Source organism: Magnolia sinica, chromosome 2 (assembly GCF_029962835.1).
Source record: "Magnolia sinica isolate HGM2019 chromosome 2, MsV1, whole genome shotgun sequence".
NCBI classification, from domain to species: domain Eukaryota; kingdom Viridiplantae; phylum Streptophyta; class Magnoliopsida; order Magnoliales; family Magnoliaceae; genus Magnolia; species Magnolia sinica.
This window is the reverse complement of record NC_080574.1, coordinates 83,403,889-83,431,112: the sequence shown is the minus strand read 5'-3', so window position 1 is coordinate 83,431,112 and position 27,224 is coordinate 83,403,889. Positions and strand designations below refer to the sequence as shown.

Sequence of the window (27,224 nt, the reverse complement as noted above, 5' to 3'; positions counted from 1 at the left end):
GGACAGCCTTATTCCCTCCTTTTTTTACATCATCTTTCTCCTTCCATCATCCTCTACACCCTTTCGCTAACCATAGCATCAATCTTAACCCTAAAACCGTAATCCCCAATTTCCTAAAACCCTAAATTCCTAAGTCCCTAATTCCCCCAATCCCCAAACCTCGTTTCCCAATTCTCAAAACCTCCTTCAAAAAATCGGATTTTCAAACAAACCCATTTTCCCCGAATCTGATTTTTATAGTGCCATTGTTTCTTCATGTGAATGTTGCCATACCTATGCTAGATTGGAAGTCCCAACTTCCAAGTGGGTCACCCTTGTGAGATTTTATACTTTCATGCACTGTGTATGTCATAGCCTAGGTCCATTGAGTGGTTAATCTGAATTTTTCATAACTTATAATGTGGATGTGCTTGATTTTATCAGTTGAACGCTTAAATTGATACATAGTTTTAATCTCACATCATTTAGCCTGGGCCAGTTTCGCTCATCCTACATCAAAAACAGTGGAATTTTTTAGTGATACTTCAGGAGATGCCTAAATACACATATTTGCATATTATATATATAAATATATATATATATATATATATCAAGAAGAATGCATACATGCCACAATCTAATAATGCACGTGGTTTTAACCCTTTGTTCATTCTCAACCCCTCATAAAATTCATTCATGAACTCCATAAGATCCTTCAGCAATACATTTAAGCACACTTTAAAGAAAGCTATAAAGAAATTGTTGAGACATAAGACTTTATCAATATCCATATCCAACACGACCTCAATCGGTTGTATGGAATAAAACTTTTATATGGAAATCAACCATCACGCTTCCTTTCGTTTCTTTTGTTTCAAGGATTCTATTGAAAAAGTAAAGCTATACAAACAGATGATAAGGCAACATACAAGAACGGTAAACAAGCCGAACCCCGAAAATTCCCCATGATAACCCCATGGCTATCCCCCAATAGCTTAGAAGTCGATGCCAATCCAACATTAATTTATTCACTTTGAAGACAACCTTAGCCACTTGGCACCACTTATTCTCAAACAACCTACCATTAAGTTCTCCCGATATTGCTTAGAGGCTTGCAGAAACGACTTCATCTTGCTTTCTTTCATGCCACCATGCCATAATCTAATTAGTGGTGCCAAGGATAGTGGCATCACCTGCTTAACCCCATCATTTACAACATAACCCCAGAAATTGTTGAGACATAAGACTTTGTCAATATCCATACTCCACAACCTCAATCGGTTGTTTGGTATACGACTTGGTATGGAAATCAATCATCACACGCTTCCTTTCTTTTCTGCTTTTTCAAGGATTCTATTGAAAAAGAAAAGCTATACAAACAGATGACAAGGCATCATACAAGAATAGTAAGGAGGCCGAACCCCGAAAATTCCCCATGACAACCCCATGGCTATCCCCCAGTAGCTTAGAAGTTAATGCCAATCCAACATCAATTTATTCACTTTGATGGCACCACTTATCTTGAAACAAGATACCATTAAGTTCTCCCGATATTGCCTAGAGGCCTGTAGAAACGACTTCATTTTTCTTTCCTTCAAGCCACCACGCCACAATCTAATAAGTGGCCCTGAGGATAGTGGCAACACCTAATTATCATTTACACAACTCTCTTCACTTTTCTTCTTCTTCCTTTGTCTACAACTCCTCTAAAACCAAAACCCTTTCTCCCACATTCACTTTTTTACCTTTCCCCATCAAACTCATCAAAACCCAACCATCCATTGAACCCACATGCACGTCCGTTCATGCGTCCGTATGGACTTACCTTACGGACAGCCCTAACCCCTCATTTTTTACATCTTCTTTTTCCTTAAATCATCCTCTACACCCTTTCGCTAACCATAGCATCAATCTTAAACCTAAAACCGTACTCCCCAATTTCCTAAATTCCTAAGTCCCTAATTCCCAAAATCCCCAAACCTCGTTTCCTGATTCTCAAAACCCCATTCAAAAAATCATATTTTCAAACAAACCCATTTTCCCCAAATCTGATTTTTATAGTGCCATTGTTTCTTCATGTGAATGTGGCCATACCTATGCTAGATTGGAAGTCTCAAACTCCAAGTGGGTCACTCTTGAGCGATTTTATACTTTCATGCACCGTGTATGTCATAGCCTAGGTCCATTGAGTGGTTAATCTGAATTTTCATAACTTATAATGTGGATGTGCTTGATTTTATTTGTTGAACGCTTAAATTGATACATAGTTTTGATCTCACATCATTCATCCTAGGCTAGTTTCACTCATCCTACATAAAAAACGGTGGAATTTTTTAGTGACACTTCAGGAGATGCCTAAATACACATATTTGCATATTTTTTAATATATATATATATATATAAAGAAGAATGCATACCTGCCACTATCTAATAATGCACGTGGTTTTAACCCTTTGTTCATTCTCAACCTCTCATAGAATTCGTTCATGAACTCCATAAGATCCTTCATCAATACATCTCAGCACGCTTTAAAGAAAGCTATAGAGAAATTGTTGAGCCCTAAGACTTTGTCAATATCCATATCCTCCACGACCTCAATCGGTTGTTTGGAATAAAACTTTTGTATGGAAATCAATCATCATGCTTCCTTTCGTTTCTTTTTTTTCAAGGATTCTATTGAAAAAGTAAAGCTATACAAACAGATGACAAGGCATCATACAAGAACAGTAAAGAGGTCGAACCCCGAAAATTCCCCATGACAACCCCATGGCTGTCCCCCAATAGCTTAGAAGTCGATGCCAATCCAACATTAATTTATTCATGAACACAACCTTAGCCACTTGGCACCACTTATTCTCAAACAACCTACCATTAAGTTCTCCCGATATTGCCTAGAGGCCTACAGAAACGACTTCATCTTGCTTTCCTTCATGCCACCATGCCATAATCTACTTAGTGGCCCCGAGGATAGTGGCATCACCTGCTTAACCCCATCATTTACAACATAACCCCAGAAATTGTTGAGACATAAGACTTTGTCAGTATCCATATCCTCCACGACCTCAATCGGTTGTTTGGAATACGACTTGGTATGGAAATCAATCATCACACGCTTCCTTTCTTTTCTGTTTTTTCAAGGATTCTATTGAAAAAGAAAAGTTATATAAACAGATGACAAGGCATCATATAAGAACAGTAAGGAGGCCGAACCCTGAAAATTCCCCATGACAACCCCATGGCTGTCCCCCAATAGCTTAGAAGTTAATGCCAATCCAACATCAATTTATTCACTTTGATGGCACCACTTATCTTGAAACAACATACCATTAAGTTCTCCCGATATTGCCTAGAGGCTTGCAAAAACGACTTCATTTTTCTTTCCTTCAAGCCACCATGCCACAATCTAATAAGTGGCCCCGAGGAGAGTGGGATCACCTACTTAACCCCATCATTTACACAACTCTCTTCACTTTTCTTCTTCTTCCTTTATCTACACTCCTCTACAACCAAAACCCTTTCTCCCACATTCACTTTTTTACCTTTCCCCATCAAACTCATCAAAACCCAACCATCCATTGAACCCACACGCACGTCCGTACGTGTGTCCGTATGGACTAGCCTTACAGACAGCCCTACCCCTCCTTTTTTACATCTTCTTTCTCCTTCCATCATCCTCTACACCCTTTCGCTAACCATGGCATCAATATTAAACCTAAAACCATACTCCCCAATTTCCTAAATTCCTAAGTCCCTAATTCCCCAAATCCCCAAACCTCGTTTCCCGATTCTCAAAACCCCCTATGGACTAGCCTTACAGACAGCACTACCCCCTCCTTTTTTACATCTTCTTTCTCCTTCCATCATCCTCTACACCCTTTCGCTAACCATAGTATCAATCTTAAACCTAAAACCATACTCCCCAATTTCCTAAATTCCAAAGTCCCTAATTCCCCAAATCCCCAAACCTCGTTTCCTGATTCTCAAAACCCCCTTCAAAATATCGGATTTTCAAACAAACCCATTTTCACCAAATCTGATTTTTATAGTGGCATTGTTTCTTCATGTGAATGTTGCCGTACCTATGCTAGATTGGAAGTCCCAACTTCCAAGTGGGTCACTCTTGTGAGATTTTATAATTTCATGCACCGTGTATGTCATAGCGTAGGTCCATTGAGTGGTTAATCTGAATTTTCATAACTTATAATGTGGATGTGCTTGATTTTATTTGTTGAACACTTAAATTGATACATAGTCTTGATCTCACATCATTCATCCTAGGCTAGTTTCACTCATCCTACATAAAAAACGGTGGAATTTTTTAGTGATACTTCAGAAGATGCCTAAATACACATATTTGCATATATATATATATATATATATATATATATATATAGAAGAATGCATACATGCCACACAATCGAATAATGCACGTGGTTTTAACCCTTTGTTCATTCTCAACCTCTCATAGAATTCATTCATGAACTCCATAAGATCCTTCATCAATACATCTCAACACGCTTTAAAGAAAGCTATAGAGAAATTGTTGAGCCCAAATCAATCATCACGCTTCCTTTCATTTCTTTTTTTTCAAGGATTCTATTGAAAAAGTAAAGCTATACAAACAGATGACAAGGCATCATACAAGAACAGTAAACAGGCCAAACGGCGAAAATTCCCCATGACAACCCCATGGCTGTCCCCCAATAGCTTAGAAGTCAATGCCAATCCATCATTAATTTATTCACTTTGAAGACAACCTTAGCCACTTGGCACCACTTATTCTCAAACAACCTACCATTAAGTTCTCCCGATATTGCCTAGAGGCCTACAGAAACGACTTCATCTTGCTTTCCTTCATGCCACCATGCCATAATCTAATTAGTGGCCCCAAGGATAGTGGCATCACCTACTTAACCCCATCATTTACAAGATAACCCAACCCCCCCCCCCCCCCCCCCAAAAAAAAAAGTGTTGTTTAAGAAAATGTACAATGAATAAAGAGTTGATCAATTGACAACTCCTCTTTAAGGCACATAATGCATCTATTAGTGATAGGAAGATTTCTTTTCCTAATATTAGATATTATCAATCGTAAGGAATCTATTTTTGGCAAGGAGCCAAGCAAAACCACTACTCAAGGAGGGGCTTTGAATTTGCAAAGGCGGAAGAAGGATCCCTCAAAGACCCTTCTGGAGTCCCCACCAACGAGAAGTAAAAAAACCTAACTGAGAAATGACCTGATCTTTCCGTTTTTCATAACCACTTTTCGTGACGAGAGGGGAAGGTCTTAAATTCCTGAATGTGGCCCAACAAACAAGTGAAGCCCTCTACTTCCTCATCATAAGGATTTGTACAAAAGCTCAAATACCAAACTTGATCTTGACCCACGTAGGATACAAAATGAGACATCGAATCACACTCTTTCATAGCTAATCTGAAAAGGTTGGGAAATTTGGAGCATTGGATAGACCCCCACACCATCTATCCACCAAGGATGCTATATTCCCAATCCAATGTGAGTAAAAACAGTCAAGCTTACACATCAAAAGATTGTTGATTGTTTGACCATGTAAAATGGCACAACTTAAAAGGAATGTCTTACCAATTCATTTCACACATGAAACTACAAACTTTCTCATGGAAGTGGTAATATGACTACCACTCATCTTCTCGCATGAAAAACTCATCATATTAAAATCACAACCAACATACCACAATAGCTTCCATCTTCTATTCGCCTCTAATAGTTAAAAGACAAACTCATATATTAATCTTGGGTTGTTGTTGTTACCATATGCAGTTGGAAGTATTGATTGTGAAACCGATATTATTGGCCGATATCGATAGTATCAGGCAATAACGATGACACCATCGGTATCACACATTGCCTATACAATATAACCAGGGGGTTATTAAACTTCCTCATATCACACGATATACCATTGATACCATGCATTATCGACGATATATATCAATGTATTGTTTAACCCCCTTTATAAAGTTCCATCATATTGTTGATACATATCGCATATATCTGTGTATTCCCTTGGAGAAGAAAACCAAAAACTCAAAATAAGAAAACATCGTGCTAAACTACATTTAGGCAACTCCATGTTGAGGCGTTCCAGACAAAATATCATGTTTGGCATAGACATTGAGATAAAAGAGCAAAAAGGGGCCAAAACCCATGATGTAAGATTTTTGTTATTATCTACAATTTTACTTCAATACTTCGCTCACAATTGATAGAAATAAGCTAGTAGCTATGATCTGCATTCAAAATCATAGATTTGAAGCTCCCAAATTTTTTAATTTGGGAAAATCAAAAAATTTGGGGAAAATCTCATATTCTTCCATTTTCACCCAGTTAAATTACAAGCAAGATGTCAAAAAAAATCATTGGACACTACTTGTAGGCCGATCTACGGATTGGCAACATTTTCTTGAATTTAAAAAATCTAGTTTTTTAATTAAAAAATAGTGAAAATAATTAAAAATTCATACATGTTTAAATAATGTCGATCAAGCAAAATAAACAGTTGTATGTGTACAATTTTTTACTTGTATTAATCTATGAATTATATGAACTCATTTGGCTATGATTACACCACTTCTCTCAAGCAGCACATTGTTTAGGACTCTATACAAAGGAAGCTTATTATGCATACATGTTATTTATGATATGTTGAGTTGTAAGTGTGGAATCATGTCTCTTTTAACATCTCCTAAAGTTCCATTGAAAATTTCCATCATTTTCCTAATGTTTCCACAATGTTTCCCTTAGACAGCAATGCATTCCCCGTTAACACATGATATTTCCCATGCAATACCAATATGTTTTCATATCTCAAGGGTGTGATATATGCATCGATACCTATACTACGAGCACTGATTGAAAGCATCCATCTGAAGTTCTTCCCAATTTGGTCACATACAATAGAAACCGAGAACGATTCTCTCCACTCACCTTCAACTGAAATCCTATCAATATTCAACATATTATAATTCCATGCCAAACCTAACAATGGTGAAAAAACATACTCTGTATTAAGACTGTCCCACAATTCCTCCACCAATCTGGAGTTCACGCCGTCCACACTAGACTTGTAATAGAACAATATCTAGTTTCCACCCTGGACATGTAATAGAACTCTATCTACTTTCCATCCTGGACACGTAATAGAACTATATCTACTTTGTGTCCTCTAAGGTCTTTCATAACCAACATCCTATCAAGGTTACCAAGACCCTCGAGATTTCATGACACTACTTTCAGTTTTGCCCATTGCTTACCCAATCCCTTTCCCTTATTTTTCTCGCTTTCCCATGGATTTTAAGCCCTTCTCATGGTCAACCAAAGATGCTAGATTCTCCAAGTTCCTCTCTAGATTCTGAACTCAACTCCCCCTAAACTCTTATTCCTTTATTCCGACGCACATTTTTAGTCCCCATCCCTTTAGTTCCGCCTGCATGGGATAAGCTTGAATCCATGCCAACTTCCTTGCCTCCAAATATCCATCGCCTTTATCCCATCTACCCTGTATTGACACCTATCTCCAAGTCCTTGCTACGTTAATTATTTCTAACTGTCCTTGTTAAAACCCCTCTTACCAGTTCTCCTTATCAACATTCCCTCTCCACCTCATCCGAGCCGCTAGGTTTCCATTTTTCTAATGTGGAACCCAAGCCACTAAAGGAGGGATTTGACTCAACGCCTTGTTGGACTTACCCCTAGCCACCGCAGTAGCATCGACTCCCAACTTCTTCTTTCCATGGTGATGCTCCTCTTCCTCCATTCCTACATCATATATCCCTTCATAGAGAGGTCGACCTTTTTGCTACAGTGAAGAGTCCATTCTTCTCTCTACCCCCTCGAAAATCTAAAGTCTCTCTCTCCACTCTGACGTTCACTGGGAAGGTAAACCCCTTAAGCATAAGCAGGATCACTATCCACATGAGAAATTGCCGTCTACCATGACCTTAATTCTCCATGCTCTAATTACTTCCTAACAAACCACCCTCTAGTCTATATCAAAAATTGTCTTGATGCAAGAGACAATAGCTCTAAATGTATTTGCATCCCAAGCATAAAGAGGAACTTACAACACCCTCATCCACAAGGTCCTCTTCAGCATCTTGACACCACGTCCCACCTTCAAAGCATAGAGAATGACCCATATGCAATATATTGATGCTCGGTCAAAACCCTATTCACCTCCACCTTTGATGGTAGCAAGAGCAATATCGATTCCCTATTGATTTTTTTCTCACTTCCATGGGTCAAATGGCTAGCAACCACTTAGCTATTTTGTCAACTGGCAGTAGCTGAGAAGTTCACCTTACCAAGTAAACATCTTTGAACAGTGATATTTTTCAACAACCAATGCATCATTGACAACAACCCTCATCTTTTTGTCCAATGCCTCCTTATGCACATTTACATTCTTCACCAATCTTCCTTCATAATCACCTCCTAATAGGATTTTCCCTTTCTTCAATCAACAAATATGAAACCTTTCCTACGATCCACCTGATCCGAAACCCTAGATCCATTACTCCAGCCATCCCCAACCCCATTATGGCATTGGCCTTCTTACTTCCATTCTACTCCCAACCATACTTATGGAAATGGACCTCCAATTTCAAACCACCCAACATTTTTCCATAAAGAATATCAATAGCCTTTTGAGTTTCATCTTTGTATCTTAAGCAAACTAAGTTACAACAGCAAACCACCTCAAAATCCTAAACTTATGATGCCTCAGGATTACTCTCTCAACTAGCTTCCCATATTTCTCAAAGATGGTAATAACACCTTCTGCATCCCCCTAGGATCAATATTGAATACAAATAGCACGAACCCACCACATTTTGGATTATGTCAAAGATTTTCAAGAGAAAATTGGGTCTAGCCCAAGCAAGAATCGGTATCAATCTCTCCTTCAATAGTATCATTGTCACTCTCCAGATGATAGAATGCGGGATGCCTCACACCGATCGATCTTCAGAAAACTGTAGTAACTTCCCCCTGTTCATTTTCTACCAGGAAGTCTTTCCCCTTCAAGTTTAGTGAGTTCACCTACATCACCAAGAAGTTTTGAGTGGGCTCAGAGACTCATTCATTCCTTAAAAATCCTTTGTTGAGCTACAGATGGATAGACGGCTCCTTAAGGACAAAGAGATGACGAGAAGTATAATTTATCAAATATTATGGGGTCAATGACATATCTCTAATAGCTACAGATTGATAGACGGCTCCTTAAGGACAAAGAGATGATGAGAAGTATAATTTATCAAATATTATGGGGTCAGTGACATATCTCTAATAGCTGAGGTTGAGCTAGCTGCAACCAGTATGATAGCCTTGAGAGACAGCTATTTTGGGAATTCAATTCACTTTCAGCCTCACACACACACACACACACACACACACACACACACACACACACACACAAGCTTAAACTAATCAATTGCATGTATTGAGTTCTCATTTCTTTCACTCAAGAGAGGGATCCAAACTTGTAAATGTACTTCATGATATATCAAATCAAACTCTTTTAGCTCCCTACGTGATTAGTTCAACTTTAATCACACATCTGACCATATTAAAAGATAAAGGCTTCTAACAGCATCAAAGCAGATTGCATGAATAAGCTGCTATCAGTTTCAACAAGTTCAAAATTCCAAGTTGTGAGCAGTAAGGATAAACATGCATGAAGTTGAAATTACAGTCAAATAACTCAATTTATCAAAACGAAGATAAATTTGTAGAAAATCACCTCAAAGAACTCCTTATACTCCGGCTGGGAGTCGACCCCTCCTTCAGAAAGTACCACTGAGCAACAGTCCCACTAATCACATACACCTGAGCTTCCACCATCACAGCAGCCGACCATAGCATTGTGACAATCGCCAGAGTAAAATATGCAGGCACCCAGCTATCCTGCTTCCAAACACAATCATACTCGGTCTCACCACTTGCCTTGGGCACGATCTTACCATTCAACCGTGCAAAAACTAAGAAAACAACAATTGGCACAAAATACACAATGATCCCGAAGCTCAAACATGGAAGCACCCCCAAAAGCCCAATGTTCCTTGCGAGCGCATCTGAAGCGACACCAACGATCCTGATCGTGAGTTCGATCCGGTGCCAGTTGGCAAAAATAATCCAGGCAATGATCACAATGATCAAGAAAACAAAGACAAGAATGAGGATGCGGTATGCAAGAGAAAACGAGTCGCGGCAGGTTGGTGTCACAGTGCATGCGACGAACCAGAAGACATTAATGAAGACGGGAATGATAATGAAGAAAGGGAGAGACGCATAGACAATCTGTTTGGTGTAATGCCTGAGAGACCAGAGAAGGCAAAAGATGAAAGGGCCGCTGAGGATGAAGGTGATCACGAGAGTCCAGGTAAGATCCTTGATCAACGGTGATGATGACGATGATGAGGAATAGGAGGAGAAGGACGGAAGCTGGAAGATCGCGAGCGGTGAGACGGAGGACTTGTGGATGCACGAAGTGGTGTTGTGGTCGTATATGAAGGAGGAGATATGGGAGGAGTAGGGGTTGCGGTGAGCAATGGAGAAGATGCCGAAGGCAAAGGTGGAGAGAGAGAAGAGGAGAAAGAGGAAGAGGAAGGGGAGGTCTTGAAAATGCCTGGGCCCATAATTGAAGGTGATCAGAGGGTAGGGATTCGATTCCGATTCTTCAATGGGATGGTGTGGATCGGTTTGGGAGGGTTTGGACAGAAGGGGGTGAGATGGGGATGAGTCGTAGAGGATGGACGGCTTGGATTCGTCGCCGCTGCCGCTGCCGCTGCTGCCCATTGCGACTTGAGAGAGAGAGAGAGATCTGAGTGGAGTTAGAAGAAGAGGATGGCACTTGGGGGTTACATTTGTTCTTCTTTCTTTTTTCTTTTTTTTTAAATTTTTTATGTTTTATGGATGTTTACGGGAAAATTATTCAACGGACATAGATTTTCATAATAAAAAACGCTTCATATTTACGATTTTACTGTCTATGGCTCTCACCGTACGGATGGAGTTGTAAATACACTTTTTCGTTCCCAACCGATTTAAAATCGCATGTGTATGAGATCCATACCGTCCATTACGTGTGCCACCCGTGCTCGGCCTTGGATCCAAAAATGAAATTAATCCAAAACACAGGTGGGCTACACCAAGAACAGTGTTATATCATATGCGTCTTAATAAATTTATGTCTTTGTTGTACCGTGTTCCTTGCTGTTATTGGATAACCAATTGAAAAGTAAAAGTGTTTCAGCAACAGAAAGATATTGTAGGCTAAAGATCTTCAAGTATGTTTAGAGTACTTTCTAAATAATCACAACTAATAAGATAATAAAACAGGGAGCAGTTGAGAGGAATTCAAAAGCAAATGAAGCCGATGATCACCAAGAGATCGAGCTAGTGATTGATAGTCATCTAGGATCTCGATTAAGTGGTCGATATTGAAAATTGAGTTACAGATGTCCTAAAGGGGGGGGGCAGAGAATAGGACTAAATCAATTTTTGACAATCGATTGTGGAAAATAAATTCTCAATAGCAACAGATATTAAAATCTCGATTTCAATTGAATCGTAAAACAACCTTCACCTAAAATCTTAGGTAGGATAACCTTATTTCAGGACATTCTTGAAATCAATATTTCAAAATAATAAAAGTAAAGAATAAGATAAACAATCACCACAAATACACAGAGGATTATAGTGGTTCGGTGTTTAACACACACTTACTCCACTCACAAAAATACTACTACACAATTTTGGCTTTCAACTAGTTTCAAGGTTTTCACAGGATTACAGCAACAACCTTTTATAGTTCTTATGATTTTCACAACCTTATCATAAAAAAACCTCTAGTGATTTTCACAACCCTAAAGGAAGGAGGGGGGTGAATTGGACTAAATTAATTTTCGACAATCGATCGCGGAAAATAAATTCTCAATAGCAACAGATATTAAAATCTTGATTTCAATTGAATCGTAAAACAGCCTTCACCAAAAATCTTAGGTAGGATAACCTTATTTCAAGACATTCTTGAAACCAATCTTTCAAAATAATAAAAGCAGAGAATGCGATAAACAATCACCACAAATACACAGAGAATTATAGTGGTTCAGTGTTCAACATACACTTACTCCACTCCCAAAAATACTACTACACATAATTTTGGCTTTCAACTAGTTTTAAAGTTTTTACAGGATTACAGAAACAACCTCTTATAGTTCTTGTGATTTTCACAACCTTATCACAATAAAACCTCTAGTGATTTTCATGGGCTAACCACTACACAACCCGTTGAGATTTCTAGGCAATCTCAAAAAACCCAAAGTAAAAGTAATATTCTGAAAACAAATACTTATCTTCTTGAAGACAAAATGTTGATACGAAGATACTGATGAAATCTTGTAGATGCTTCAATCAATGCAGCGATCCTCTTTCTTGGATGATGATGAATCAATGTATGCTTAACCAGAAAGAATATAAGGATATATAGTTTCTCAAATAATAAAACCCTAAAAGCTGCAGATTCAATTCTCTAATCTCAAGTAGAGTATTGCTTACTCTCTAATTGAATTTAAATCTAACTTGAGAAATGAAATTAAATAAGCTAAAACAAAATAACTCTTATTTACGTTATTTATTTCCTATAGAACTTTATTTTTTCTTTCAGCAACTCCATTTTGCTGAGGTGTTTTTTGAAGTTGAGAATTCATGTAATATGCCATGTTCATTGCAGTATTTCTCAAAATTGTTATTTTCAAATTCAGTTCCATGATCACTTCTTATTCACTACAAACAATTCTTTTTCAGTCTGGATGCGTTTAATAAACTTTTTGACTTTGTCAATAGCATCCGACTTTTCTCTCAAGAAAGCTTTAACACCCTGAACTTTTCAATACCCGAATATTGAAAGTTCTCGAATGTTACTATGAAATTTAACTTAATATGTACATGTGTACGATACCAATATAGCTATCCTAACCTTACATATATGAATCTGACTGTTAAGAATGATCTCCATCCATAAATTAAGTCATTCGATCATTGATTTTAATACAAGATCATCACATGTCCAAGTATTCCCACTTGTCCATCATAATCAACTGTTCAGTCAACTATCCACAGATAGGTAAAGATATCTGACCATCCCCTTTGAGTTTGGACCACCCGATTATAGTAAACCAACTACTTAAATCTGCATCCACTCGTACACATGTCAAATTGAGATTCTGATCCATTTATCTTGTTCACCACCTATGAATATACTTAACCCACCATCAAAAGTATAATCTAATAAACTTACACATGTGAACAAGTCATTTGAATCTAACGGTATATATGTTCTGCCTCTTGATCACTCCAAAAACCCACTAGTGATCATCCGTTTACAAAATCGACTGTACACTCACTTACATACATAATCAGAGTACTAACCATTAAGTTTTTCTATTTTTAACATGTCATCTGACCATCCATTATTTTGGTTGATATATGTACATTCCCTTAATTAATTTGGTGAATAATTCTTTATTCATAATGATTTAGATAAATGTTTTTTTTGTAAGAATTACTTAGAAAGGTGCCTATAACCATGTAGAACCATTAGATTTCCTAAAACTCTCATATCAACAATAATTATGAAAATGTCATTAATTTGGACCATTGAATTTTATATCACATGGTTCTCACGATCTGTTTGATGTGAAATTTTATACCATGCCTATGTATCATAAATTAACCATACATGTCAAATTTCATCTCTTAAATCATTGTAAAAGTAACCCAATTGACAAATTAGTCCTTTAACAGTTGATTTTAGTGTCCATCGAGTGAAGAAACCATGTGGGTAGTCGTAGTAAGATGTTTCTCTTCATATGAACGACTTGGATTGTCCATTATATAGACCAAGTGTAAAATATGAAGACCCAACTTTGGTAGGCTTTTCCTTAGGCGCAAAGTTATCCTGCCAAGGCCTACCAACTCCTTATAAATCTGAATATTCCAATTTAACCACTTCTTTCCGTCCATCGCAACTTAAATTTGGACCACACGCTAGTCTCATATGACTACGAGGTTATATAAAATTTAGGTTTCAATTTATAATCATACACCGTTGAAGGTTGAAGTCAGTTCCTTTCTTTTGGTACAAAAGGTGAAATTTTATATTTAGGCTTTTTCCATCATCGATCAACCACCAAAATTTGTCAAACTATTTGCCTATATTGACTACACATTTCTCCCAAAATTGTGTCTTGATTATTAAATGTGGACCATTAATTAAGATTAAGTTCGTTTTGACATCCGTTAAGAGAATTTTCAAGATAGGTCAATCTAAATTTTGGATCACCAAGAAAATTATATACCCCGACTCTATTCAACGACCCTGACGCAATGGACGAATTAGATTTAAAGAAAGATTGTCAAAAAAGGGAAAATTGGAGAAATTTAATCCCAGTGGGATGTGAAATACACCCCTCTCACACACCCACTCCTTTTAAAAGGGGTGTGCGTTCCCCTCTCCACTCACACGCCCAATCTCCCAACACCCAAGGGGGGAGAGAGAGAGAGAGAGAGAGAGAGAGAGAGAGAGAGAGAAAAGAAAGAAAGAGAAAGAGAAAGATAAGCCTAGACATCCACCATCCTCTTCCTTCTCACACATATGGTATCTCCCTCTTGCTCAAGTGATGTCGTGATTTATGTATAAGCTTCCCTACATGGATATCTACTTAAGATTTAGATTTAAGGCTAATGTGAGGAATTCATTTAAGCTTACACTAATTTGATTTGGTATAATTTATCTTATTTTTACATGTTTCCATATTATTGTGAATCCTCCATGCAATTGTTTAGTTTACCATTATCAATTATTTATCATTTGGAAATTATGGTTAAGGTATGGTTTTAATTATGCGTGATCTTTATAAATATATATGGGGCGATGGATAGAAGCCTTGCCCTTTGTCAATTTTGAGAGTGATGCGTGCCTCCACTCTATATTGAGTTAGCATTTTTTTCATCTCCCCTTATTATTGATAAGTTAGCCTATTTGCTACTATTCTCTTTTATTGAGATGACTTAATGCTACTTTTCTCATTTATTAGGTTAGCCTTATGCTACCTCTTTTTATGGCTTAAGCATTTATCTTGGAATTTTAAAACTCATATGATTCAATTTATTTTTCCTTTTGTGCAAGTGATGGGTTAGAGGCGTCATAATCAGTGATTCAAATATTTTATCGTGGACATAATGCGCTCTGGGTATAGACCCTCTTAGTTGACTCGTAATTCCATAGGTTTGGGTAGTGGTACACAAATAATGTAAGTAATTCGCAATGCGTATTACATCACTTTTAGGATTGGATATCGAAAATAGTCGCTCTATGAACAAATTGTGTTACGTAATTCATCCGACTCATGTGTTGTGTCGCTTTGAGGTGTTTGCGTAAATCCACGATAGCGTTGAACACACCGGCGAATCTCTGTAGTTATGGGATGTGGGGAGAGTCAGGTTTTCTATGAATTATATTCCACATTGTGATGATCACTATGTATGATGAGCCGCACACACTCTACTAGCCATGCATTCATATATATATATTGGTTGAGCACGCTGATACCTCTCGTAGTAGTGGAGTACGAGACATACATAACCCTTACAGTACTTTTATGAATCTCTTAAATTATTGCTAATCTTAAAGGATAACCATCACTATGAGTAGGGCATTGACCCTCTCCAATCATACAGATGATGCAGGTGACAGACAGATTGAAGACTCAGAGGACCATCTCTCAATGGAAGACTATACTGAATGAATAAGAAGATAATTTTATGATTTAGTTTTATTTATATTTTCACTGCAAACTCGATAATGTAATAAGCTCCCATTGAGAGGGCATTTGATAATTTGTTGAATTCTTTTAATCTAATGGAACAATAAAAACGGTTGATTTTACTCTTGTGAATGTAACTGAATGTGATCTAAATGGAAAAAAATAAGGTGCGATTTTTAAAGCATCTAATTTATATATTATTAACACTCGAATTTCTCGGGCACGAGTATATACTCGATCCGTGAAAATTTAGAGCGTTACAAAAGCTACCCAAGAATATCTAGTGTAGTCATTAACTACGATAAGGAATTATTTCTTTCCACCTATACTCTCTGTTCTAGTTGATCTAACTAAATCCATATGCAGAAGTTCTGGAGGTCTTGTAGTGGCTAAGGAATTCACATACTTTGTTTTCTTTCTTTTTTAGTTTGAGTAAACCGCGCAAGTAACTCTGTTGATGCTGAAATTTGGTCGATCCTGCCTCACCTCCTGCAAGCCACTGAGTACCTGCAATTAATTAAGATACAAGCGAATGCACTGGGGGCGCCGATTAAGGTTAGGGACCCTCTGATTCCTAAGTCAGGGTAGGTCTATAGAAGGAGTAGAAGAATCGAGATTATCGTGTACCTTTACACATTACAGCGGGTATATTTATAGGCTTTCTAGGCGGTTTACGTATTTGAGTTAATTTGAGGTGCCCGTATTGGAGCAGACTCTAACTCCAAAAATATATCCGACTTTACCTCGATCGACCTGTTCTTCGATGAAGATCTCAGAGGGTAATTCTATCTTTATATATTGTAAGGATATTTCTATCTTAAGGTCAATGTCGATATCCGAGGTCGAGGTCGGTACCCGAGGTCAGATCGGTATCTGAGGTCGGGGTCTATGGTCGATGCTGACCTCCGAGGTTGTGTTCATCCCTTGAGATCATAGTTGGTACTTGAGGTTGGTACCCGATGGCCAAAGTGACAACTGAGGCCGAGGTAGAAAGTAGCCGACACCATAGGTCCGGGTGATTTTCAGGCCCTCAAGTAATACATAGTCATCGAGTCTGGCTAGTCGGCTCATCTGTCTCATACATTTGTTTAGCCTCATTTTACCTATAACAGTAGCCCCTTACTTCTGAGCTCTATACTTTATGAGCTTGAGAAGTAATTTTTGAACTAATGTATGTGAAGGTCAGCTCGTTCCATGTATGTTCCTCGATTTTATTGCCTTTATGTGTGGTGGTCGTGTATGATGACTTAGTAGATACGATAGTCGAGCATGTAGTAATAGGTCATGTACGGTAGAATCAATAGGTCAACCGCTAAATAGTAAACATTGTAGTAGGCCGTGCACTAAGGACTTTCTTCCTTTAAATTGAGGGAAGTCCTTTTAGTCGATCGTACAACTCATATAAGACTTTCTTCCCTTGTACTAAGGGAAGCCCTCGTAGTCGATCGCGTATGATAGATAGTTGAATTTTGAAAGAAATTCTCCTCCCTGACCCGGGAAGGTTCTTTCATTATAGAACTTAGTAAAGGACTTTCTTCCCTTCCATTAAGGGAAGTCCTCATAGTCGGTCATGTAGTTCAAATAGTCGAGAAATCATTAAAACAAATTCTCTTCCCCTTATTTAGGGAAGTTCTTTTATTGTAGAATGCATGAACATATTAGATAGTAAAATAACAATAGTATCCTGAGTACCTTTTCCCTTTGAGAAGGGAGGTCGCCCTTGTCGAGTAGGTTGAGGTTGGCCGATGAGTCTTATTACCGAGCTTAGTTGAGATTTATTACCAAGCTTGGTTGATTGATTCAGCTTGGTCGTTAGGTTTCCTTGCTCAGTCCAGCTTCCTCAAGTACCTGCTTCGGCTTACCGATGGAAGCAACTTTCTGGATGTCAGTTGGTACGCTAGTCTCAATCTTGATCATCCTCTTTCTTTCTTTTGGCATTAGCGGCAAAGGATTCTCCTTCTTCCTTTTGCTTCTTATCCTTAGCGGAGTTGTTTCCTACTCGAATAAGTCTTCGTGAACTAAAGAACTCCCCAACATTAGAATATTTTTGAGCTCGGTTAGGTAGATCGGTGAGGGTATTCGGAGGGTTCTTACCAATAGAGAAGATGAACTTTCCTTGTTTAAGGCCGGCCACCATGGCAGCCAAAGCTATCTGGTCGGAATAACCATTGACCTGGACAGCTTCAGCGTTGAAACGGATGATGTAGTCTTTTAGCAGCTATTCACAACCCCAAGTGTAGGGTCACAATGTAGTAATAACTTGGTGAGACCGAGGTCGAATCCACAGGGACAAAACTTGTACGTATTTTGAAAAGTAACTAGAACTAGAAATATGATGAGATTTGAAATAAAATCTGGAATATTTGACTTTGATTGTGAAAGGATTATCGATTAAAAGAGGAACTAGAGCGCCAATGATCTAATTGTAGCTATTAAGATGCTACCTCTCTTAATTCAATAAATACCACTGGAATTGGATTCCTATCCTATCCAGTTGGAAGTAATTTAGGGCTTGTTATTAAATGGAAAACCATTGTGAAGATTGGAAGAGAATTCAATCATCAACCGTGCCCAGAAGAAGATGGTGAATCATGAATTTTACCAATCCTAACAAGATCAAAACATAGAAGAAGATATTTAAAGCTATCACAACAAAACTAAAAATATTCCTTAATTCAAACTAGAATTCAATGAGTTTCAACATAAACATGAATCAAAGAAAGATAAACATCTCATCACACTACAAGCTTCACCTCTAAGTCCTAGCTAAGAGATTAGTTAGTCATAGCTAACTCAAAAACATAAGAAAAACTAAAAGATATACTACTTCGAAATGTCAAAGAAAAAGATATTATGAATTTTATCTGACACACGATAATATATCTTCATGGCATTTTAAAAAGAATCATCACTGATAATGGTACTCCTTTTAAGAATAGATGAATGAAGAAATTATGTTAGAAATTTGGCATTCATCACCCGTTCTCAACACCTTACTATTCGTCGATCAATGGATTAGCAGAGGCATTCAACAAAATGATTGTGAGAATACTGAAGAAAACTGTCATTGGGAATAAACGCGATTAAGACAAAAAATTACAAGAAGCTTTATGGGCTTACAGGACTACTCATCGCACTGCGATGAAAGCCACATCGTATTCATTAGTATATGGTGTCGAAGTCATCATACCCATCGAAACGCAAGTTTCATCACTTAGAGTAGCAGTATGCCAGTCGATAACAGATAATGAGAATGCTAAAATAAGGCTGACCGAGTTGGATTTGCTTGATGAAAAACGCCCAACAACCCAACAACGATTAGAACTATATCAGGCAAGAATTTCAGCTGCCTTTGATAAGAAGGTTAAACATTGCTCGTTTAAAAAAGGGGATATGGTGCTCATGTTGAAAAGACCTATAGTGGTCACTTGAAGAACTGGGGGCAAATATGATCCCAAATGGGATGGACCATACGTATTAAGTGAAGTATACTCGAACAGAGCCTATTGAGTTGTGGATCAGAATGGACAAGACATCGGTATACTTGTCAACGCTCACTTCATCAAAATATATCATCCCTGAAGAGCACTGAAATTTTGATTCCAAAGATTATTAGTATAATACTTCCCAGTCAAAAGGGGGTAAGACAAGCAGAATGATGAGAAAGCCTCAAAAGGAAATGCATGTATTCTTCTTTCTATATGAATGAATAAAAGGCAGATTTTCAAGCATATCAACGTATTAAATTTATCACCAATTATTGCCAAACGCCAATGATTATCGCTAAAATTAATATTATCGCCGATTATCACCAAGCGCCGATGATTATCGTTAAACTGATATTATTGCCATCACTAATCGCTGCTGACCACTATTATAAAAGCCATTATCATCGAATTGATATTATTGTTAAGTTGATACACTATTTTAAACATAAACATTATAAAGAATACTATTATCAGCAATGATAATATATCATTTATCGACTTATCATCTACGACGGCGGCAATGGCGATTTATCATCTATAGCAGCTGTTCACAACCTCAAGTGTAGGGTCGCGATGTAGTAATAACTCAGTGAGATCGAGGTCAAATCCACAGGGACTAATCTCGTACATTTTTAAAAGTAACTAGAACTATAACTAGAAGAAGATGAGAATCGACATCTGAATTAATTGAGAGAGTAATTGTGATAAAAGTGATTAAAACTAACATATTCAAAGGTGGTAACTAGGATTTTTAAGGATCCACTTATAGAGATCAGGGAGCTCTCTTACTTGATTCAAGTCACACAATTGGAATTGGAGTCCTATCCTATCCAATCGAAAGATATACAATTAAGATCAATCTGAACTTTCCTTAACCTAATTCTCAATGGAGGAGAATTGTGATAATTGAAAGAGATTCCATCACCGAATCATGCCCATGGGATGATGGCTAACAACAGGATTTACCAATCCAATAATCTTAAAATTAGGAAAAGTAGATACTCAAAGCTATTGCAGATCTACTGTAATTTGAGTCACAATAAACCATTAAGAGCTGAAAGTATTCCTTTAAAATCAAACTGGAATAAAAGAAGGTTCAACATAAACATGAATCAAAGTAAAAGAAACATCTCATCATGTTACAAGCTTCACCTCTTAGCCCTAGCTAAGAGGTTTAACCTACCATAGACATGATTAAACTAAAATCTCTTAAGAAAATCATAAAAATAACTAAGAAAAAGGAAGAAAAACTCTTGGCGATGGCTTCTCCACCATTTTGCTTCACTCCTTAAACTCTAGAAGATGCTTAGGAATAACCTAAGGACTCCTATTTATAGTTTTGTAACTTCAACTTTAACATCGAGTTGGAAAAATTCAAAAACTGCCTCAAATTTACGCAGTTTGTCTGCTGTCTGCGTAACCTTAGATGAGTTGAGGAAAACCTTCGACTGGTCGAGGAAAGTCTTCGACTAGTCAAGGATTGCGTGAAATTAAAAGTTTATGTTGCTAGAGTTCGAGTCGAGGAATCTTCGACTAGTCGAGTAGGAGCCTTAGACTGGTCGAATGAGGGCTTAAATTAGTTGAAACAGGCAGATTTTTAGGGTTCCTTTTCTTCACTTTAAGTCTTCAAATCTCTTCATTCCTCACTTGATTTTCTTGGATATTTGGCATGTGAATTCTTCATTTTTGGTCTCATAAGATCCATCCTTACTTTAGTGATTCTTGAGCATTAAACTCATGCTTTTAGCATCCTTTTCATTTCAAGCTCTTAAATTCACCTTACAGCACAAACATGATTAAAATAGGACATTAAGAATTATCATGTTCATAAAACTAAGTAATAAATGAGGGATAATATGCAATATTTGACCCTCAATAGTAGTGGAATGCTACGCATAAGACCTACCATAATCGGTGATATATCAAATATTATGTGGGTAGCAGTGAGAAGCCAGTGGGCCTAAAAAGCCCGCGTAGGTCATCACATGCTTAGACCCATGTGGGTAGCGGAGAGAGACAGCGACTAAAAGCCTTAAGTGGCCAAAGTCCACAATGGCCAGTCACACGTGAGACTAATGTCGTCTGTACAACTTCTAATAGCGTCACGAGGGAAGGTAAGAGAAAATGCTCTCTCATGAATGGGTCCGACCTGGCAGACAAAAAAAAAAGCGGGCTGCAGTGTGTGCTCTTTGGCTTGTCCATATAAAGGCCAACCATGCATAAGACCCCCCAGATTCCTGATTTGATTCCAGTAGAAACTCATGAGGACGGGTCTTCAAAGCAAATTACCCTCTCATTGATGGACTGACAACATTGGATTTGGTAGTCTTAAGGTAGCCTTACGTGCCCTGTTAACTCTAGAGAGTTACTACGGCCAACTCTGTGCGTAAAACCCACCAAGTTCATTGGGCCCCTCTGATGGATCGTGGTTGGTGAACTCCCCGGTCGCGATAAGTCCAGCGTACTCATAAGAGTTACAAAGACCATTTGTGTAAGACTCGACTCCAACTAATTATGAGTCTAAAAAAACTGTGCTTGCTCTACTACTCAAGAGCTTAAATCGTATGAAATTAACTAAGATTGAAGATTAGCTCTACCCACCAGAAAAAATGCCATGTAGGTGACATCATAGTAACAATCACGAATAAGTTTTAAATTTACTAGCATATGTTATCAAAGTATGTTTACAAGAATTGATAAGACAAAAGTCATGCAAATATATGTTTAGTTATTTCTAATATACTTACAAAATTCTTCGAACAACCAAAGTCATTTATGATATGTGAACATGAAATTACATTAGATGCAAAAAGAAAATTTACCAATCTTCTGATATTCCTAATGCAATCATATATTTTTTGAAATCCTGCTTCAATTGAACTTCGGCAGCTGCACTGTCTAACTCCATATCAACAACAAATTTAACTTGATCAGGAACATCAAACAATCCTTGTTTCAGGGAGGCTATGGCTGCTTCATCTTTCGAAATTTCCGACTGTTCCAGATTAGTTATTCGCGTGATATCTTCAATGTTAGCTTCAAGCTTGATAGTATTCAAATCTACTTCACGCTGTTGAGTCTCGAGATTGGAGATCTGCTGTTTAAGACTCAAAATCTTCTCGCCAATAACCAATGAAGAATGTTTAGGGCGTTCACTTGTTTGTGGAGGGATTTGGATTCTTTATTGTACCTAGAAATTGTCGCATTCCCTCACAAACTTGTCTTTAAGTTGTAACAGCTCCTTCTAGCAAGCAAGTATTTTGGGGGCAATGGTCATATCTCAAGTGGACTCTAGCTTACGAAGAGTGGCGCAAAAATGAGAGAGAGATTCGCACAAAGGAGAGATATTTATCTTCGCCATCCTCGTAGCATTGTCTAAAGATGCTAATGCTATCTCCAAATCTGGCCATTGTGTTGGATCTTTGAATATATACATGGCCGCTAATAAAGAACCTTTCAATAAGACCAATGCATGGGGAGGAATCTTCTCTAAAGATATTATATTTGAGACAGTGGCAACGAAGTTGGAGCTTGTGGAGCCACTAGAAACAGGGCGAACTACAAAATATACATATAATAAAGTATGAATTGGAAGGGAGTTTATGAAATATCATTGTAAAATAAGAAATTAAATAAGTATACCCGCAACCAAAACCACTGGAGTGGGGGTTGGTATCTCTACAGATTGCATTATCTCAGGAACGGATGAAGGGCCAGGCATGTCTGAAGCCATATCAACAAAAGATGGCGCTCTAGCCTCAGTGCTAGAAGCAACTATAGTTGGAGTTGTGGTATCAACTAGCTCCATTGGAAAGCTTATTTTGCAAGCCACTATGCTGGTTTTGACTAAAGGTACAAGAGATGTTTTAGCCATTTTAACAGAACGTGTACCGAAAACAGGAGCAGCGTGACAGTTTGAGCTGCGTCTGTAGAGGTTAAAAGAGTCTCTGGAGTTGTTGCAGTACTGGCTGTCGGACCTAAAAGTATTGTACGCGGTAGAGGGGAATAATTGTTTCTGAATAACATAGTCAAGTCGACCCCGGGTACATCTTCATATTCTCCAAAATCAAGAGGCTCTTCCTCTTCGTCAGCTTCTGTAGCCGTTGTACGAGGAGCAGCAACATCTTGAGGCATTTCTTCGTCTACTTCAGTAGCTGCAACGACCTTCTCTTCTTCACTGATCTCCAACTCTCGTTCTTCTTCTTCTTCATCTATGTTCAATTCACCCTCTTCTCTTGAGTCACCAGAGGATGATTCACTCCTGGTAGAAGAAGAGCTACTAGAGGAGGATTCTTCGTCTTTTTCCTCTAATGATGACTGTAACGCCTTGAAAATCGGGGGTCGAGCATAGACTCAACTCCCGAGTTCCAACGCATCACTTATGCAACATATATAATGATGATTAAATGTTGTCCATATTAGTGTCTTAAACATGAATGAGATTATACTAAAACAACATATCATACTCCAGGGACAAATTAAATTACGCAAGCGGAAGACTGTGATATGTATATAAACTGTATAAGAGTAATAGTAAGCCCTCAGAGTATGATTGTCACTAGGTTAAATAATTACAAGTTTAGTTCCAAAATGTACAAAATGAGAAAGTGTAATGTTCTCTATCCAAAACCCTCCAGCCCCGCCAGCGTAACTCCAGGTCTATATAGACCCGCTAGAGAGTTGCATATATGAGAACTCCATGTCATCATAATAGTCTGGCACTGCCTCATAAGCATCACCATCACTTGCAGCTAAGACAGAGTCTGGTTAGTGTGTACAACACCGTCCCAAAACGTGGGAGTGAGTGATTAACTCAGTGGAGCTATAAGGCAAAGGTTAACATGTTATCAATTCAATCAAGCAGTAATGATAAAACAATACAATCAAGCATCCTTAAGTACTCTAGTTAATGCAAAAATGATATGTATTAATGATGCATGCCCTCGCCTACACTCCCTCTGCGATCTTCTTCTTACGGTCGCGGCATGCACCCCTTCTTTTATGCACTTCCTCGCCAAAGCATCGTGCAATGCGATGCATGAACGTGATTACCGAGTTCTTATTAGACCTTTTCATACAGCAAGATTGGGAAGCTAAGGCACCTCCCTTTATATCATAACCCAAACATTGATCCATCTAGGGTCATCAATCCTAGTAGTCACATACGATAGATGGTTTCCAGGTCGCCACGGAGAGGCTCGTCACCGTCAGTGTAGGCCTGGTTTATACTCTAGTTTACTACGGAAAGGCTCGTCACCTCAACGTAGTTTCTAGTGTATGCTCGAGGTCACTATGGGCTTGTCACCTGATCGTGGGCCGACAGCTCGAATACAGTGTCTCATACCACCGTATTCGGCTCACGAGTTTGGGTTGCTCACTGGTCACTACGGGGAGGCTCGTCACCCCAGCATAGGCCGACAGCACGACCACGGTGTCCCATACCACCATGCCCGGCTCATGAGTCTTAGCGGATCGAGGTACTAAGGTTAAACGGGTTTTGGCACTGGTAAGTTGGTACCTTAGATTTAAACAGTAGCATCCATACATGGTGAACATACATCGGGTCAACTGGGTTACTTGACAAGCTCGACTGGTACGAGCATACATCGAGCCGATCGACATGGAGCGCGTAAGCACTCCATGTGGCCTAACCACTGTCGATAAGCAGCGTATAACTCGGATTCATCGAGAGTGTCTGTCGTAGCTAAGTAGTACGACCATCTATCGTAAACCATTACCGATTGCCTGGACTACCTTGTAGCCCCAATCACATTCCAAACAATAGCATTCACATATAGTAAGCCAAAACAGCATATGACAACTGAAATCAAATACAGATCTCACATGGGCATTTCAACAAACACATAGGGTACATGTTTGCATACATAGGCATTTTTACCATAAAGCACGTACTAGCGATATAGGTCACATAAAGGAAACTATAGTCATAGTCAACAGAATTGAGAATCCTATCTCAACACCCTCATTACATACATTTCAACAAGTATTTCCTCATTGAGGCATTTTATCAAACACTTAGACTACACATATTACATACATGTAATAACTTAGTTAAAACACATATTCTAGCAAATCCTTTCACAAAGGAGATATCCCGTATGCAACGATCATGCATTTACAATCAATGAACATGGCAAGTACGAATCATAATTCTATATTCATTCAAACATATCAACAAACACATGGATTTCACTATATTCAACATAGTTCATATATATGTGTAAAGTGCGGGAAACATCGTATCTAAGCATATGACAGCATTCAAGTCAGTTATAAATCATTAACTGACATTGAAAGCCTTGAAAACCATAACCTAAACATTCATAGTCTGCACCTTTCGCAGGTAGACTCGTAATGAACTCAGTTTAAAAGCTAAGTGTTTGTCTATGGCACCACAACAACCTATAACAGGGAATAGGTTAGCTATTCCACCATTTACACTGTTGAAAAACCCTAAAATAGATTAGGCTTAGGTTTTCTTACTTAAGAACGGAATCAGAATCGCCGGAATGGCGACATGGGAAGGGTGGTTAAGCATGTGGAGTGGTGGGATTGAATCCCAGGAACAACCGCCAACTCTCTCTCTCACTTTCTCTCTTTCCTTCTCTTTTCTCTCTCTTCTCTCTCTAGGGTTTGCAAATTCGTATGTGGAGGGCGATAGAGGGTTTAAGGCCCTTATATAGGCCCGGAAGTGATGAGAATGGCCCCAGGGCCATGGTATACTTAGGTTATAACCAAATACGAACTGTTCCGATCCAACAGAGCACATATGGGGTCCCTTTTCTGCATGCGGTCGAACTTAAGCTCCCTGACATTGGATCTAGGTCGAGTTAAGTTTTCAGTCTAATCGAATTTATAGATCGGCCGTGGCAGACCAGTTTCAGTTCAACGGTCACTGGTACTCTATCAGGGCCACAAGTACACTGGCATATGTTGAAAATTTTTCCTGATTTGAGGGTGTAATTGGGTCAGATTCCGACAGTCTGAGTCCTTAGATTTGGCCTACAAGTGAACGACTCAATTCACTTAAGTTTCAGTTCGTTTTATAAAGATATTCGCATTTCTCACACACTTTGATCCAGGCTCAAGTTATGTGTTTCTGGGTATTATTAGGACTTAATTTCTGAGGTGGTTGTCAAGTCCAACAAACCGGTCATAACCGTATAGTTTTGGGGTAATTGGACTTTCGACGCGCGGTCCAGGTCCGATACGGAGTTTTGGTGTGCTCCCGAGAGCAACCGGGTTTAGAGATGGGTCCTAAGTTTTAAGGTAATGTAGCGTTAACGACTTTACATGTTTTGGGTCTTGCAGTTCGTATTTAAAGCGATTAGCGCTAATTCCATAGGTAATCTCGTTTAGCACTTAGTTAATTTCATTTAATTCCATAGGTAATCTCGTTTAGCACTTAGTTAATTTCGTTTAATTTCTAAAGGATTTGGTCCTTAGTGATTTCTGCCTGAGGTGACACTCGGAGCTTTGTACGGATTTTTCCGAGACGTTACAATCTACCCCCCTTAAAGAAAATTTTATCCTCGAAATTAGTACCTTTTCATACTCCTTGAGAATCTGAGGGTAGTTCTTGTGAACTTCGGCTTCTGTTTCCCAAGTAGCCTCCTCTTCAGTGTGATGCGTCCACAGTACCTTCACAAGTGGGATAACCTTGCTACGCAATACCTGCTCTTTCCTGTCTAGGATCCGCATCGGTCATAGTACATATATAGCGTCCTCACTCAATTGTACCTTCTCCCATCTGATAATGTGGGAAGGATCAGGAACGTATTTCTTCAGCATAGATACATGAAATACGTTGTGCACGCCCGCAAGTAGTATGGGCAGAGCAAAATGGTATGTCACCATACCCACTCGATCAAG

General features: G+C 38.5%; 1 protein-coding gene across 1 annotated transcript in view; it reads right to left on the bottom strand.

Moving 5' to 3' along the window:
* The window catches only part of LOC131237230 (uncharacterized), a 32,397-nt gene extending 21,546 nt beyond the window's left edge, over nucleotides 1-10,851 (bottom strand). The window contains exon 1 of the mRNA XM_058234914.1: nucleotides 9,759-10,851. Coding sequence (XP_058090897.1) covers nucleotides 9,759-10,813 — 1,055 coding nt within the window. The 5' untranslated portion in view covers nucleotides 10,814-10,851. The remainder of the gene's footprint in view (nucleotides 1-9,758) is intronic.
* Between the last annotated feature and the right edge of the window lie 16,373 nt (nucleotides 10,852-27,224).